Source organism: Molothrus ater, chromosome 22 (assembly GCF_012460135.2).
Source record: "Molothrus ater isolate BHLD 08-10-18 breed brown headed cowbird chromosome 22, BPBGC_Mater_1.1, whole genome shotgun sequence".
NCBI classification, from domain to species: Eukaryota; Metazoa; Chordata; class Aves; order Passeriformes; family Icteridae; genus Molothrus; species Molothrus ater.
This window is the reverse complement of record NC_050499.2, coordinates 7,375,967-7,392,199: the sequence shown is the minus strand read 5'-3', so window position 1 is coordinate 7,392,199 and position 16,233 is coordinate 7,375,967. Positions and strand designations below refer to the sequence as shown.

Genomic DNA, 16,233 nt, shown 5'->3' with positions numbered 1-16,233 from the left:
CTGCCTCACCACCCCCAATCCCTGCCACTCCTCCCCTGCTTTTTCCCCTCCTGCCAGCGAACGAGTTGCGGACGAAGAGCCGATTTTTTTGTGGTCATTTATTTTAATGTCATAATAATTTACCGTGTTAACATTCATTGTTCTTACATAGACACTGGGTTACAGAGTACTGGAGCCTCCAGCGACAGCCCGTGGTCCCATCCTGTCCCATCCCATCCCTGCTGTCCCCGGGCCCGGGGAGGGAGCGGAGGGACGCGGCTGCGCTGCAGCTCGGGATAAACCAACCTGTCAAAATTCCTGCGTTCCCCCTCCTGTCCTTCCTCCTAAAGCTCGGGCTGGCTCACCAGCCCTTTCTCCATGGATCTCGGTGGGATTGCGAGGTGCTCAGCACCGCTGAAAATCTTGCAATGACTCTCTAAAAATCCCCTCCGTTTCCTGTCAGTCTGTGGTAGGAACTGGGCACCGCTGGCAGCCCCTGGTGCCCACCTGCTGCAGAACTGGGCACTGCTGGCAGCCCCCGGTGCCCACCTGCTGCAGAACTGGGCACTGCTGGCAGCCCCCGGTGCCCACCTGCTGCAGAACTGGGCACTGCTGGCAGCCCCTGTGCCCCGAGGGCAGGGCAGCCCCCGGTGCCCACCCGGCTCCTCCGGCGCGCGCGCTCGGGGTGTGTTTTAAGGCAGTAGTCCACAACAGAGTCTCTGGGGTCCTGGGGGTCCTGGGCAGGCACGAGGGTGGGGGGAGAGCGTTGTCCTCTTGCAGGGAGTGGCTGGCTGGGGTTTGGAGCGAGGCTGGGGCCGGGGGGCTCTGTGTGAGCAGGGGCAGTGTGGGGGCTGTTGTGGCAGTGCCCCGTGCAGGGCTGGCTGGTTTCCTACTCTGCCTGTGTTTCCTGGCTGCCTCGCTGCCTTCCCAGAGAAACGTTTGGCTGCAGGGTTTAATTAACAAGCTCTGTGCTCGGTGATTGCTGTGGGTGCTCAGTCTGTCCCTGCCTGACCCGGTGGCTCCGTGGGCAGCTGCCAGCTCGGCCCTGGCACTGCAGGTATCCCCTCTTTGTTCACGGAGGAGTGATGCCTTTCAATTGTGGAATCTCTGTGTCTGGGCTCTTTCCTATCCAGGCTGGAGGCAGAGAAGCAAGGGAATACAGCACTACCACTGCCTGCAGGGTCACAGGTGTCTGCTCTGGGGAAGGGACGGTGACCCTGCAGCACGGGGAGGAGGGGTTGTCCTCACACACCGAAAATCCTCTCTGAGGACAGAGGTGCCTTCTGTGCTCAGGGTCCTTTGGGCTTGTGAGCCCCTGCTCTGCGTGCTCCAGCCCTGCAGCCCCTCCTCGAGCCACCACCACGTGCTCCCACCACACACACACGGCTGCAGCGTGAGCCCCGGCCCTGCGTGCTGCCCAGAGCGGCTGAGGGCTGAGCAGAAGGCTAAAAAGATTAAAAAAAACCCCAAAACAAAACAGGACCGACCCCTAACGTTGGAACAGTGGCTTTCAGGGCTAGAATTAAAAATAGAGATATATGGATATACTGTACAGGTGAGAGGCGGCCGTGCTCTGTACACGTGGGACCGGCTCTGTACACGCTCTCAACGCGCAGCTGCGCTACCAGTGACACGCTTTGTAAAAAAAAAAGAAAATAAATACAACCATGTGTTTACAAAACAATAAATGCTGCAGTTCCCGCAGCTGCCGCCTGTCCCCGGGATGCCAGGGTGTCTCACAGCCAGGCCTGGACGTGTGGAGTGAGCAGGGAGGAGCTGCTGTGCCGTGGGATGTGCTGGCGGTGAGCTGGGGGGGCTGCAGGGGGGGCCCAGGCTCCCCTATGGCTTTCGAAGGGCTGGGTGGGCTGGGGAGCAGCCCCTGCCAGGGCTGGGAACTTCACTCCTGGCACTGGCTTCTGCATGGCAGCCACTGCTGATGCTGGAAGCCAGGGCAGGGAGTTTCCCATCCCGTGTGATGTGGGGAGAGGATGGGTGCCTGCTCCTGCCTGTCCCAGGAGAGGATGGGTGCCTGCTCCTGCCTGTCCCAGGAGGGTGCAGGGAGTCCTGGGGCTGGCAGCAGCGGCAGCACAGCTTGGGAAGGCAGGAAAACGCAGGGGAAATGTGAGAGTGAGCCGTGTAGGGGCAGCAGGGCAGGAGGGAAAGCCCTGTCTGGGCAGCCCAGGCTGGCCCTGCAGGGCTGTCTCTGAAAAGCCTGAGGCTGGATGGCTCCAGGATGATCCCTGGAGTCTGGCTCAGTGCAGGGAGTCACAGGGGAGGCACAGCTGCAGCACAGCTCCCTACAAGAGAGCCTGGGCTGGCAGCTTCCCAGCGGGGTGAGCTGGAAAGGGACGCGCCGGGATGGATGGGGACAGGCAGGGGATGGCTCATCAGCGTTACTCCATCAAGCCAGGCAAGGCTGGGTGGGAGAGCTTGGTCCTGTCCTGGTGCTGGAGCAGAGAAGCTGCCCTCAACTCCCAGGATGGGGTTGCTGAGCTCTCCCACTGCCCAGTGCCACGCTCCTGCTGCAGCTCCCAGACAAATGGAGCCCGGGCTGGGGCTCCCCTGGCTGCTGGCCCTGATGGACACCGAGTCCCCAGGGTGTGAGAGCTCCCCACACTCCACCACACCCCAGGAGCGAGGCCCCTGCCCTGCTGCCTCACCTGCTGCCCCGGGGCTGTGCCCATGCTCTGCCGTCACTTCAGCAGGGAGATGTCGTCAGCAAAGTCGTCGTGGTCCCGCCGCAGGCAGCGGAAGCAGCGCCACTGGAACACCATGAGGCACAGGGGCAGCATGAAGAGGGCGCAGATGGCCGCCATGACGTAGGCGATGGTCATCAGCGTGGACTCGTCCGTCTGAGGGATGTTGTAGCCGCAGTCCTCCATGTTGGAGTGCAGGTGGGGCCCGTCCACCGCCGCCGTCCGGAACTCGTCGTGCACTGTGGGAAGGGGAGCAGGGTCTGGTCTCTGCACACCTGTGACCGTGTTCACAGGGGTCCGAGGGTGCGGGAAGAGATGAGGATCTGACTCCATGTTTCAGAGGGCTTGATTTATTATTTTATGATATATACTAATATTATATATATATATATATATATATATATATATATATATATATATATATATATATATATATATATATATAATATATATATATATTAATATTATATATATATTATATAATATTGTGATATATTTTAATATTACAGTAAAACTATACTAAAAGAATAGAAGAAAGGATTTCATCAGAAGGCTAGCTAAGAATAACAAAAGAAAGAATGATAACAAAGGCTTCTGTCTCAGACAGAGACTCTGAGCCAGCTGGACTGTGATTGGCCATTAATTAGAAACAACCACATGAGCCCAATCCCAGATGCACCTGTTGCATTCCACAGCAGCAGATAACCATTGGTTACATTTTGTTCCTGAGGCTGCTCAGCTTCTCAGGAGGAAAAACCCTAAGGACAGGATTTTTCACAGAAGATGTCTGTGACACACACCCACTCCGCTCCATGCCCTCCCCGCGGGCCCAGCTCACCGTGGCAGGCGCTGACGGCGAAGCCGATGCGCTTGCGGGCGCGGTCGAACACCACGTAGAAACCCTCCATGATCACGGCGCCCATGACGGTGCCGGTGGAGGACTGGGAGATGGCAAACTTGTAGCAGTCGTCCTGAGAGGTGGCCACGTCCTCCACCGGGCGCAGGTATTGCTGCAGGGCGAGAGGAGCGCTCAGGGAAGGGGGCACGGGAGGCAGCTGTGTCCATCCAGCGTGGCCCTGCCTGCCCTGCCCTCTCCAGCCTGGGTCTGGCCAGCCCAGCACTCACCTGGGGCAGGATGGTGATCCGGAAGGACTGGTTGGTGGCCTCCCCCATCAGGTAGAGGGACAGGACCGGGAAGATGTGCCAGGGGGTGGTGCCCACCTGCCAGCAAACCAACTGCTCCCCCAGCCAGAAGCCGTCTGGGAACTTCTCCGTCTACCAGAGGGAAAGGGAAGGTGAGCGGGGCCAAGCTGGGCAGGCAGCAAAGATGCCAGGCTGGTGAGGGGCAGCCACACTGCCCACAGCCCCTAGCCCATGTCTGTGGGGAAGGGATGGGCTCCACTGACCGAAGATGCTGTTTTGATGGATTTCACTGCAGCCTCAAACACCTTCTTTGGCAGCCTGAGGTTGGTGGTCCCGCTGTCCACAATGCTCTTGTCGTAGTTGTACTGGGGGGGCAGAAGAGGACGAGTGACCCAGGTGCAGGACCCCAGCCCACTCCCCTGACCAATGCTGGGTGCCTCCAGTGCCTGTGGGGCAGGTCCCACCACTGCCCACTCACCTCCTTGCAGTCCATGTTCAGGTCCTGCCCGTTGACCTCCAGCTTGACGATGATGACCTCGTAGTACCACTCCTTGCGGATGGGGGTGTACCAGATGTCACCCACGTACAGCGAGCGGTCGATGCCACCGATGATCTGCAGGGCAGACAGGACGGCGCTGCCACCACGCGCTGGCAGTGCCACAGAGGAACCCCCCAGCCACCTGTGGAGGGCTCACCATGCTGCCTCCCACCGAGGCCACGGCCTCTGTCTCGTTGGGAGAGAAGCCTGTCCCGCACAGCTGCAGGGAGAAGATGTTGGGCACCCGTGTCTGCTTCACCAGGGAGTCAAAGAAGGGCTCCAGGCTGTCGTCGGGCTGGTGGGAGGAGAAAGCAGAGGCAGGACAGGGATGTGTCAGTGCTGTCCCTTCTCCAGGAGCTCTCTGCACCCATGGGAGCTCCCCTCAGCAGCACTGCTGTGCCCCAGGGGACAAACAGGGACAAGGAAAAAGGCAACTGAAGCGTTTTGGTGCTGACATCCAGGACTGTCAGCCAAGACTCACCCGGGCAATCTCAGCATACGCCAGCCCCAGGATCCCTTCCCAGTTGGAGCCGTTGATGAAGAATTTGTCAGACTCCGTGATGGCAGCGATGTTGGCTCTGACAGTGACGTTGGGGCCGTGGGGGATGGTGACAAGGTCAGTGCCCAGCTCCCCTTCCCACTTGCCCTGGGTGTAGGGCACGTACACCCCCTTCCGCAGGTCACGGTAGGTGCTGGACCTGCAGCAAAGGGACGAGTCAGACCAGCAGGGTTTATGTACACCCAGCCATTCCAGAGGCCAGGTCGTACCTGGCAGGGTCTGGTCAGACCTGCAGCAAGGAGAAGCAGTGTGCCTGAGAGGCTGTGCCCTGTGTGCCCCCAGAATACTCACAGCTGCCGCTGGTAGTATCTCCGGAGGAAGGGGTGTGGTGCAGCTCCCACAGCGAAGTTACTGCTCCCTGTGTCCACCAGGATATTCAGCTGGAGAAGGAAGAAAGACAGGAAGGCTCATGAGTGCAGTGGGACCCCCCTTTGTTGTGCCTGGAGAGAAGGAGGAGGTGGAGCAGGAGGCAGCGACATCGGGGAGTTGCACAAAGAGCAAACATCATCCTGCACTGTGCAAACAGAGCACGAGCTCCTCGCTCGGCCTCAGCCCCCAAATGCACAGGCAGGACTCAGGAGGCACTTGGCAGGTGTCTTGGGGCCGGAGAGCAGCAGCACAACACAGGGTGCACAGGCTCCCCCTGCCAGGAAAGCAGATTTGCTGGCACTGCTGGTGGGCAGCCCCCGTGGGTCCCTGTGCCCGCTAATCACCACCCATATGCTGAGCCCTGCTCCTGATTCATTCCTGCCTGGGCAGGATTACCATGCTTGGCGAACATCCACTGGCAGGGCAGGAGTGGGCCAGCCTGACCCTGCCCTCAGCTGACCCTGCGGCCCTGGTGAGGAGAGAGGTGGGATGGCCGGGTGGGACAGCCCTGGTGGGACAGCCCGGGTGGGACTGGGGCTGTCTGAGCCTCCTGGCAGTGCTGGGCAGCAGAACTCGGGGTAAGCCCTGGCCCCAGAGCCAGGAGCTGCTTCACAGCAGCACCCCGGGCAGCAGCTCCAGGCTTTGGCCCCTAATCTGTGCAGTCAGAGGCAGAGGAAGGAGGTTAATGCGCTTGTGTTAATCGCAGCAGCACCGGCTGCAGCTGCCCAGTGCTCTCCCTGACAGGGGCTGGCATGTCCTGAGTGCCCCAGCTCCACCTCCCTGCCAAGGGGAACGTTTCAGGCCGTGGGTAAAGACCAGAGCAGCACGTTCAACCCCCCAGTACCCACCCTGGGTGGGTGCCAGCTCAGCACCCACCACACAGCCTGGCAACCCGGCACCTGCATTCCCAGGGCCGCTCCCAGCTCTGTGCCATTAGGGGCCACCTGCTCCACACAGCTCATCTGCAATCCCCAGGGCACCCAGAGGAGACTGGTTTCCCTGGAGAAGGACCTGCTGAGCTGACGCTGCAGGGAGAGAAGGCAGGGAGGGCTTTTAAAATCACAGGCTCCATCCTGCTGAAGGGTCACGCACAGGACCCACGTGGAGAGGACCCAGATCCTTGAGACTCAGCCCAGCCATCCATTCAGGCCAGGACATGGCACGTGAACTGGGGAGGCCAAGACATGTGTGGCAGTCCCTGCACTGCCTGAAACCTGTCCCTGGAAGTGACAGCCCCTCCAGGCACCTCAGCAGCAGCACTGGCTCTGTGCCACACATGCCCCTAGAGCTGTGTGCTGCTCCTGGGGCACCAATCCTGTGCCATCTGTCCCAAAACACCAGCTCCTGCTGCTCGGCTCACCCCTCTCTCCTGTGTGTTTATGAATCAGCCCGTTCTGGGGAGCCAGGGAAACCAACATGCTTGGGCACATGGAATGTGTGAGCAATCAGCTGCTGACGGTGACTTGGCAGCACAGCACGGCTCAGAACCAAAATTAAAGCACAAGGGGATACAGAAACTTCCTTGTCAGCATCGGGAAGGTGAAAGGAAAGGTGAGGAGATGGATCACCATCTCCCTGCCTCGTGAGAGCCTTTGGGAAGGATGCACCCACCCCGGGGCAAGCAGGCTCCCAGTTTCCTGCAGAGGCACAGCCCAACTCTTTCATAGGAATCCTCTCATTCCATTGCAATGCCTGGAGGGATTCTGCTCCAGCACACACACACACACACACACACAGAGGCACCACCGTTGCATTTGGAAGCAATCCAAGGCTGGGAGATGCTGCCCAAAGGGTGGCTGGCTCCGGAACGCGCGGGTGCCTGGAACAGGTGGTTCGCACGGAAATTATCTGGCAGCTGCGACACGTGGCAGGCAGGAGATGATGAAATCACATTTAAAACTAGATTTTAGAAATAATCTCCTCCCTTTATTTTTCCTCCTAAACACACCCTGCCAGGCAATATATCCCAGGCACACAGGGACAACACAACAGTGCTCCCAGAGATGCAATTTCCAAGGCAGTGGTATCGTTCCTCTGTCCACATCTTGCTCCCGTCGCTCTCTCCCACCACGCACGCAGAGCACAGCCAGCTTGTGGGGAAACCAGCCTTTATTTCAGAGCCTGTGTGGGTGCTGGCTGTTCTGGCAGCACCCAAAAAGTGACGGCAGGCATGAAGGAATGTGGCCCTGTGCTTGAAGGAACCTGGAGCCTTGATCACTGAGCTGGCCCCCTGGGCCAGACTTGTTGCTGGTGACAACGGGGATCAGGATGGGCACAAAAGGATTTAGCAGTGGGAACCTCCCCGATCTCATCCATAAAAGAGGGGAGGAGCTGGTTGTCCTGTGCTGTGTGACTGGCACCTGGCCCTCAGCATTCACCCTGTCCCCAGCAGGCAGGCACACGGTGCCACACGAGCTGGGCAGCATGTGAGGGATGCTGACAAAAAGATGGAGCAGGATCAGAGCCCGGTGACGCATCAACGCCTGCTCTGCCGGCTCCCTTTCCATCCCATTTTCCTGCACTTTGTCTCCCCACGCTGCCCCAACTCCTGCACAGCGAAAACCATCACGAGGTCCCCGGGAAAGCCGAGCTCGGGAGGATTTCTGGAGAATTTCCGCGGCCGGGAGCAGCAGGCAGAGCCAGGCAGCAGCTGCGCCCGGGTCTGTGCTGGGAGGAGCTGCCAAGCCCGGCTCGGCCGTGGGCTCCTCCGTGCCCGCATGTGCCCGCTCCAGGCGGGCACGGGGCTGCGCAGCCACATCCCACCCGCCTGCCGCCCACAGCCCGCGCAGCTCCAGCGGCATCCTCGGCTCGGGAGCGGGGAGGGAGGCACGGAGGGAGGAGGGATGGAGCGGGAAGGGAGGGATGGAGCGATGCAGCCGGGTTCGCCCGCACGTAGAGGCACACGCAGCACCGGCCACCGCGCCCGGAGTGCCCGGGCAGCCCCGGGAGCGCTGGGGTCACCTTCGGCGGGGCCCTGCGGCCAGTTTTAGCCGAAAGGCAGCAGGAAAAGCATCGCCGGAGCGATGAGAAGCAGGAATGCTGCCCGGGCCGTGCGGCGAGAGGCACGCGGAGCCATGGTGGCACCCGCAGCGCCTCTGCTCTGCGCCCCGCAGCCCCGCACCGGCCCGAAGGGGCACCCGCAGCCCCCGGGGTGCGGGGAATGCAGGGGATGGGGGAGATGCGGGGGATGCGAGAGATGCGGGGATCCCCTCCCACCTCACCTTCTGCGGGGGGCTGCCCACCGTCATCTCCACGTAGTAGCCCTGCCCGGACTTGCCCCGCAGGTTGTCGATCATGTCCACGAAGCTGCCGGCGCTGTCGGGCTCGGCGTCCAGCGGCGCCCGGCGCTGCCGGAGCCCCGACGGCGGGGCCGCGCCGCCCCGCAGCGGCAGCCGGATGCGCGGCGGGGCCGGGAGGGCGCGCAGGACGCCCAGCCACAGCAGCAGCCAGGGCCAGGCGGGCGCCATGGCCGCGGGGAGCCCTCGGGGGACGCGGTCAGCGGGCCCGCAGCGCCCCGCGCCTCGGCGGGGCGGCCGCGCCGGGGCGGGCGGGCGGCGCGGCGGCGGCGGGCATGGCGGCGCGCACGGACCCGCCCCGGAAAGCCCGCCCGCCGGCGGAAGCGCTCGCCGAGAGACCCGCCCCGGCCCTGCCCGGTGCCGCGGCCCTTGGCCGGTCCCCCTGCCCGTGCCCGTCCCGCTGCCCCGTCCCGCCCCGCCGGGACACACCGGGACACGCCGGGACGGACCGGGCCGGGCCGCGGGCGGTACCCACGCGTCGCCATGGCAACCGCAGCCCCCGGCGGCCCCGCCGCGGTGACGTCATGCATCCCGCCTCCCCGGCGGCCAATGGGGTGGCGCGCATCGCCCCGCCGGCCAATGGCGGGCAGGGGGCAGGCCCCGGGGCAGCGGCCGCGGCGGCTCCCGCGCTCCCGGCAACCGGCGGCACCCGCGGGGCGGCGGACGGGGCCCGCGGCACGGTGAGCGGCGGGCGGGGAGGGGGCCCACAGCGGCGGGGAGCCGGGCCCGGGCCCCGGGAGGGTCCCCTCGGTGAGCGGGGGCTGCGGGGAGCGGCCGCGCGGTTCCGGCCTCCCGCCGCACGCGGGCTGTGCGAGTGTCGCGTGGTTGCTGTCGTGATACGGGCGAAAATGGCTTTTTTTCCCCCTTACTTTTTCAAATACCCTATCAACAAAGCTGTTTGTTCTCCTTGCTCGCCGCGCTTTTTCCATGGCTCCAGGCTGGCGCGGCGGCGGCTGCACTGAGGCTTCGGTTCTGTTTGCACAGGGCTATAGAACGGTTTTTTGGGTTGGAACGGACCTCAAAATCATCCTGTTCCACCCCCATGCCATGGGCATGGGCCTTCCGCTACCCCAGCTCGCTCCAAGCCCCCCCATCCAACCTGGCCTTGAGCACTTCCAAGGATGGGGCTGCTGCAGCTTCTCTGGGCACCCTGTGCCAGGGTGTCCCCGCCCTAACCGGAAAGAATTTCCTCCCCAGATCTCACCTAAATCCTCCTCTTTTAGTTTAAAGCCGTTCCCCCTTGTCCCCATCTATTACAGCTGCCCCTCAAGCACTGAAAGGTCGCACCGAGGTCCCCCCCATATGTGGCAAGGCAAATTCTCCAAGAGAGGAGTGAGCCCATCATTCATCCCCCAGTGCCAACACCAGGGATGGGAGACGGGGCTGAGATAGTTTTGGGAGAGGAAAATAAGAACAGAAGGCCTTGAGCGAGGTGCCCACACCCAAACGCTCAGAGTGGGGATGTTTGGGAGGGGCAGTGGTGCGAGCTCGGTGCTGCTGGTGTGGTTTGGATCTCCTGAGGATATCATCAGCTGGGGGTGCCAGGATTAGTTAGTGGCTGCTTCTAAGACTTACTTTACATAAGAGTTATAAATACAGAGTGGGCTGAGGACGCAGGGAGGTGGAGAGGGCACTGCTGGCCGTGTCACAGGCGCTGATCCTGCTCTGGCTGCTGTCACTGCGGGTACCTGGCAGGTACCACAACCCCTTGGGTCTCACAAGGAAAGCACAGGAGTGCTTTTTGCACTGAGAATTCGGGGGGGTTTAGGCTGGAATGTTTGACCTTGGCATTCAGTTGTGTGTTTGAGCAGCAGTTGTGGTCCCACAGTGCTTGTGCTGGCCAAATGTGGCCACACAGAGCCGCAGGTGAGGGTGTTTGGGGTGAGCTGGGTGAATTCCAGCTGTGTGAACCGTGCTGGATGGGCTGGAAGGGCCCAGCTGTGGTGTGCTCTGGGAGTTAAATCACAAAGCAATGCTTTGGGAAAGGTGCTGCTTTCTCTTCCTTCCTTGTCTCATTTCAGCTTATTTTGTACCTGCTTAGAAAGTGCCTGAAGCACCTTTCCTGTAGGAGCTGTGAGGCCTGGGGGATGTGGTTATAACTTTGTTCCAGTTCAGCTCTGCTCTCCGTTTCCACAGCCCGTGGAAGTGTGTGTGGAGGCTCTTTGGCTGAGTTTTGCTGTGTGTGCTGCAGCAGAAGGGCTCTGCCATGTGCTGGGGCTGAGGAATTGCCTTTCCTGAGGGAAGCTGTGACTCTGTGTGGTTCCTCCCCGTGCCAGGTGTGGCACCCATGGCAGGAGCCGTGCGCATTGGGGACCAGCTCATTCTGGAAGAAGACTACAATGAATCCTACGTTCCTAAGGAGCAGGGTGAGCGAGCCCCTCTTCCCAGGGGCTGGGAGGGGGGATTCGGGCACGCAGGTCACTTCCAGGTGTGTTCAGAACACAGGGGTTGGTTTCTGGCGTGGCTGGAGAGGGCAGAACACGGGGGATTTCAGCGGAGGCAGAGCTGAATGTCCCTGCCCCTGTCCCCAGCCTGGCTCCACAGGCACACAGGACTCTGCTGCTGGCTTTGCCTCAGGATTTCCCAGTGTGCCCACAGCTTCACCTGAGGAGGGTGGCTCTGCTGGGGGGACCAAGCTCACAGATTGCTCTCTGTTTCCCCAGAAATCCGGGATTTTGCACCAACAATCGGGATTGACCCCGACAAGGAGTCGGAGCTGCTGTGGCTGGCCAGGGAGTGCCTGGTGACCCCAATGCCCCCCGAGTGGAAGGCCTGGTGAGAGCTCTGGCAGCAGCTGTGCTGGGCATTCCCAGTGACAGGACAAGGGGAACGGCTCCAGCTGGCAGAGGATTGGCTTTGGTGGGGTATCAGGAGCTCAAGGCTTTTTGGGGCGGCAGAAGGGGAGGAAGGGTTTAGGAAGCTGGGTAGGAGCATCCTGGGAGAGCTGCTTCCCACACTGGTACATTTGTGGCCTCCTGGACACATCACACTCCTCTTCCCTGAGCTTCAGGTGCTCCCACCATCAGCAGGGGTGTTCTGGCCTGTGCAACTGTATTTTTAATTTGTGCTCTTTCACCTTTCCCTGCTGTTTTTGCCCTGCAGCCAGAATATTGCAGGGGGTGACATCTATTTCTTCAACTTTGAGAGTGGCATCTCCACGTGGGAGCACCCCTGTGATGAGCACTACAAGAAGCTGGTCATCAGGGAGAGGGAGAAGCTGCTGGCACGGGGCAGCCTGAAGAAGGAAAAGAAGGAGAAAAAAGAGAAGAAGGACAAGAAGGACAAGAAGGAGAAGAAAGAGAAGAAGAAGGACAAGAAGGAGAAGCAGCTCCTGAAACAGCTCCCTGTGAGTAGGATCTGCCTGCAGTGCTTTGGGGAGGGCTGGGCAGAGGATGACAGGGACACAAAGTGCTTTGTGACCCCAGACCTGGGTGATGGGCAGTGAATCAGCTGGGATGGGAACACCGGGTACAGAATCACCTTGGATTTTGGCTGTGAGACACTCTGCAGTAAACACCCACTCTTGGTGTGTCTGGGAGGGAGGGGAGTAGCCAGGACCCACTGAGGATTCTGAAAGCAGAGTGTGTGAGTGACCCAGCCCCTGTTTCCTCCCCTGTCCCGTGTGCTGGGGTCTCTGAGCAGGGCTGGTCCCACAGCCCCTGTTTGCCCAGGGGAGCTCCTTGTCCCGTCCCAGGGTCAGGGGTGTGAGCTGTGCTGTCCTGCCCGTGACCTCCCTGTGCTCCTGCAGCCCCCAGGCTCCCAGCTGGCCCCCATCCAGCCTGCCCTGGGCAGCCTCTCTCCTCTCCGTGGCCTCACCCCACCTTCCTCCGTCGCCCTCCGTGGGGCCCTGAGCCTGGACCTGGCCAACGCGGTGGACTCCAGCCTCACCCCCAAGGAAGGAACGCTGGTGAGGCTCCCTGTCCCCTGGGAATGTGCCCTGGGAGCACACTGCACAGGGCCACAGGCGTGGGGGCACTTAAATGACAGGATTTGCCATCTTCTCTCAGTTTGGAAACACTGTTGTATGTTAAAAAGCTATTTCTTTTCTTCTATTTCTAGTGCTAAATTAGTGGTGAGCTTTCTTCTGCTGTCTTTGGCAGATTGAAAGAATTGCTTCAATAAATATTGAAGAGGAAAAAAAGTGTGTTGAGTTTTAGTAGAATTTGGTGTCCAAATGAAGCATGACAAACAATGCAGATAATGCAATTTAATAATCTATTTTCACTCTTCTATTTGAGAATAAAATGAAAAGAGCTATTGTCCTGCTGAGTGTAAGGTTTACAACCATGTGGAATGCTTTGTTTATTTATTACTAGAAAGCGACCTGAGGGTCAATAGAACTTGTTAAATGGTGAGAAATTGACCCTTTAAAGGAAGCCAAAGCAAAATGTGTGCAAAACATAGACATAAACACCTTCAGAAACAAACCGAGATGTTTAGCGGTAGGAAACTGCCAGAACGCAGCAGCTCAGTGTCTCAGTGGGTCTGTGTCTCCCCTTTCCTCTTGTCTGACCCCTCACTTCCCTGGCTCCTGGCCTTCACAGCCTGCAGAGGTCCCAAAGGCCACCAGGCACACCGGGAACCTGCTGGATTTGATCTGTGAAGAGAAAAGTTCCTTGGACGTGGCAGTGCCAGAGAAATGGAGAAATGAAGATGAAGACAGTGAAAACGAGGTATTTGTGTGCCCTGGCTGTGGGCAGAGTGCTGGAGCCTCCTGGTGCTCCCCTGTTCCATTTGCCCCTGGGCTGTCATTTGTGCTCTCCTTTCTTTGTGCTGCTTGGTCCCCAAAATCGTCTGATCCTATTTTCATATGGAATCCCTTTTAGTGAGCATCTGCCATGGTGTCATTCCAAGATGAATTGGCTGTAGGTGCATTGCCATGGCTCTGCTGCCCAATTTCACTGCTGGGGAACCCTCCTGTGGCATTGCACAGGTCAGAACTCAATTTTGGCCATTTATTTGTTTGTTTTTTATCCTTCAGAGTTTCCATGGGACTTCAAGGCTGTTAAGAAACGTGTACCTGGATGTTGAAGCCCTGGCAGGCAGCTTTGACTTTGAGGTGAGACCACGGTGCTGGGATGGGCAGGGGAGGCTGCCCAGGTGGGAGGGGGACTGCCAGGGGATGAGGGTGCAGGAATAGTGCCAGAGGGACGAGTTTCCTGTGAGAGGAACAGAGGGAAGGAGAGGAAGGCTCAGCAGCAGGGCTGGGGGAAGCCAGGTGTGGCCCACAGGGGACAGTGGGGTGGGCATTGAAGGGACATTTGTGCTTGGGGTGGCTGTGGTTTGGGAGCTGGGATTGAGGAGACATCTTTGCCCAGGCTGGAGCTCTGCTTCATCCTCAGACAGGGAAAATAAAGGCAGGTAGGTGGAGCTGGCAAGGGGGAAATCTGCTTTTCCAGGGGGCAGCAGGAAAAGGCTCTGGGGTCAGAGGTGCTGCTGCACTTGGTGTGGAGGAAGGCTCGGTGAGGAAGAGGCACCTCCATTCAGCTCTCTGTTCATCAGGGGTGTGGAGGAAGGCTCAGTGAGGAAGAGGCACCTCCATTCAGCTCTCTGTTCATCAGGGGTGTGGAGGAAGGCTCGGTGAGGAAGAGGCACCTCCATTCAGCTCTCTGTTCATCAGGGGTGGGGAGGAAGGCTCGGTGAGGAAGAGGCACCTCCATTCTGCTCTCTGTTCATCAGGGGTGTGGAGGAAGGCTCAGTGAGGAAGAGGCACCTCCATTCTGCTCTCTGTTCATCAGGGGTGGGGAGGAAGGCTCCTTGGCAGTGCTGGCACTGGGGAGGGGACAGGGGAGCGTCCTTTGGGAATGCTCTGCTGCTGTCCCTGGGTTCCACAGGGACCCTCACGGGGGCTGCACGTGGCCCCTGCTCTGTGCCAGCACAAAACCTGCTCTTCTTTCTTCCCAGCCTGCTGCTAAATCCCGCGGCTGAGGCTCAGAGCAGGCAGTGCAGCCAAGGCCTTGAGCTGGGGCTGTGCTTTCCCTGCGCTTCCTTAGCTGGGATCAGGCTTAGGATGACAAGGGCACAATGGGAAGTGCGTTGTAAGCAGCTCTGGTGATTTGGCCCGACTGTTTGTGCTGACATTAATCCTTTTTCACCGCTTTGAAAATCCTGTTCCAGTATCTGAAAGGCAAATTAATTTCTTTTAAAGTGTTTTGGAGTATTTTCCTTATCCTTTTCACAGCGCAGGAAAATTAAGCTGTAAAGTACTTTGCTGGAGAACCTATTCAGGGTGCTGGGCAGGATCTGCAAAGGCTTATGCTAAAGTGGATGTGACAAAGAGAGCCCTGACTCTCTCATCTCCAGACAACAGCAGCCTGTGGGGGCCCTGTTCCTCACTGAAATGTTAATGTCTGCAGGAACAAAGAGCTGCCTTGGCATTTCAGTGCTGTGGGGATGGGGCTCTGGGAATCCATTATGGAATGGCAATTGCTGCCCAACAGCCAGGCTGTTAACCCAGATGGGTGACAGCCTAGTCCTGATTAGACAGCAGTGCCCGACTGGAAAATAGAATTCCTCTGTAGCTCCATGAGATGGCAGTAGAAAAGCACTCCTAGGAGGAGCCTCTCTCCAGCTCCCTTGCAAAGCAGCAGACAAGGGTTTGTGTAGCAAGTCCTAAGGGGGAAATCTAAGCAAAAATGGGTGAAATAATGAAAAAACTGCTTCATGTAGGCCGTGGCCAGGGCTGGATGCCTGTATTTGAAGGAAATAGGAGGTTTAGTGACTTGCTGAGCCAGGATGTTGGGTGGAGCAGAGGCAGCATCAGACAGGGCTCCCAGGGAGCTCAGAGCAGGAGCAGTGAGTTCATGGAGCTGGCCAGCAGGAAGAGCAGCAGTGAGGCATCCCACAGCTTGGTGTTTGGGAATCTGGGCCTCTGAGTCCCTCTGTGCTCCAGGGCTGCGGGTGCTGGGTGCTGACCTGTCCTGGGTGGGCAAATCCTCCAGCTTGGGAAGGTGCTCTGGGGAATCCTGCAAGTGGCTGTGTCCCCCCAACTAGGAGAACAGCAAGGAGGAGCGTGGCAGCCCTTCACCAGCTGGTGCTGCTGGTGCTGCTGCCCAGCCCCGCCGGAGCCCTGAGGAGGAAGCTGCCAGCCTGGGAGAGGTGACAGTGGCTCCCTGGCATCCCTGGCTGCTTGCACGGTGCCACCCAGGCTTTGCATGCACTAGGCAGCTGCTGGTGTTGTGGTGTGTGTCTGCAGCTGCTTGGCCTGTTTCTGGTGCTGGTTAAAGTTTGGTGCTGCTCACTGGGAGCAGTGATTTGATCGGCAGGGATTTCCCATCAGGTAGTGCCACTTGGGGTGGGTGGAATGTTACAGCTTGTGAAAAGGTCACCCAAAGCCAGTTATAACCCAGCTGATTTGTCCAGCTCTGAAATCCGGAGAAAATCTCCAGTCTGTTGCTGCAGGAGGAAAAGCCTCCCTCCTCCTCCTCCTCTTCCTCCTCCTCTTCCTCCTCCTCCTCTTGTGGGTCTGACTGCCACGGGTCCCTCTTCTGCAGATCCGCGTTTGTGATCATCAAGGTGTGAGGCTAACAAAAGGATGCCTGTTATTGCCATTCAAACAGGATTCTGCCAGCCAAAGAGATTATTCTGGGATATTTCAGTAGCTCAGGTGAACCTGCCTGGGGAGAAGTCCTTTTGTGTGCACACACATTGCTG

At 59.1% G+C, this 16,233-nt stretch overlaps 2 protein-coding genes across 5 annotated transcripts in view; one reads left to right on the top strand and one right to left on the bottom strand.

The window, feature by feature from the left end:
* Window positions 1–81: 81 nt before the first annotated feature.
* Window positions 82–8,776, bottom strand: BACE1 (beta-secretase 1). The gene is made up of 9 exons (XM_036397369.2): window positions 8,506–8,776; window positions 5,207–5,295; window positions 4,838–5,054; window positions 4,514–4,651; window positions 4,297–4,431; window positions 4,082–4,183; window positions 3,801–3,950; window positions 3,514–3,685; window positions 82–2,914 (listed from the first exon to the last, which is right to left on the bottom strand). Exons 1-9 carry the CDS (start codon window positions 8,749–8,751, stop codon window positions 2,673–2,675), a joined length of 1,491 nt encoding a protein of 496 aa, XP_036253262.1. The 5' UTR covers window positions 8,752–8,776; the 3' UTR covers window positions 82–2,672.
* Window positions 8,777–9,201: 425 nt separating this feature from the next.
* Window positions 9,202–16,233, top strand: part of CEP164 (centrosomal protein 164) — a 31,455-nt gene continuing 24,423 nt past the window's right edge. For 2 of the 4 annotated variants that reach the window (XM_054517114.1, XM_054517112.1), the window contains exons 1-8: window positions 9,202–9,260; window positions 10,857–10,946; window positions 11,244–11,355; window positions 11,683–11,926; window positions 12,329–12,487; window positions 13,125–13,253; window positions 13,562–13,639; window positions 15,574–15,678. In XM_054517114.1, coding sequence (XP_054373089.1) covers window positions 10,868–10,946; window positions 11,244–11,355; window positions 11,683–11,926; window positions 12,329–12,487; window positions 13,125–13,253; window positions 13,562–13,639; window positions 15,574–15,678 — 906 coding nt within the window. In that variant the 5' untranslated portion in view covers window positions 9,202–9,260; window positions 10,857–10,867. The remainder of the gene's footprint in view (window positions 9,261–10,856; window positions 10,947–11,243; window positions 11,356–11,682; window positions 11,927–12,328; window positions 12,488–13,124; window positions 13,254–13,561; window positions 13,640–15,573; window positions 15,679–16,233) is intronic. The other 2 variants (XM_036397495.2, XM_054517115.1) reach the window with 1 other exon arrangement.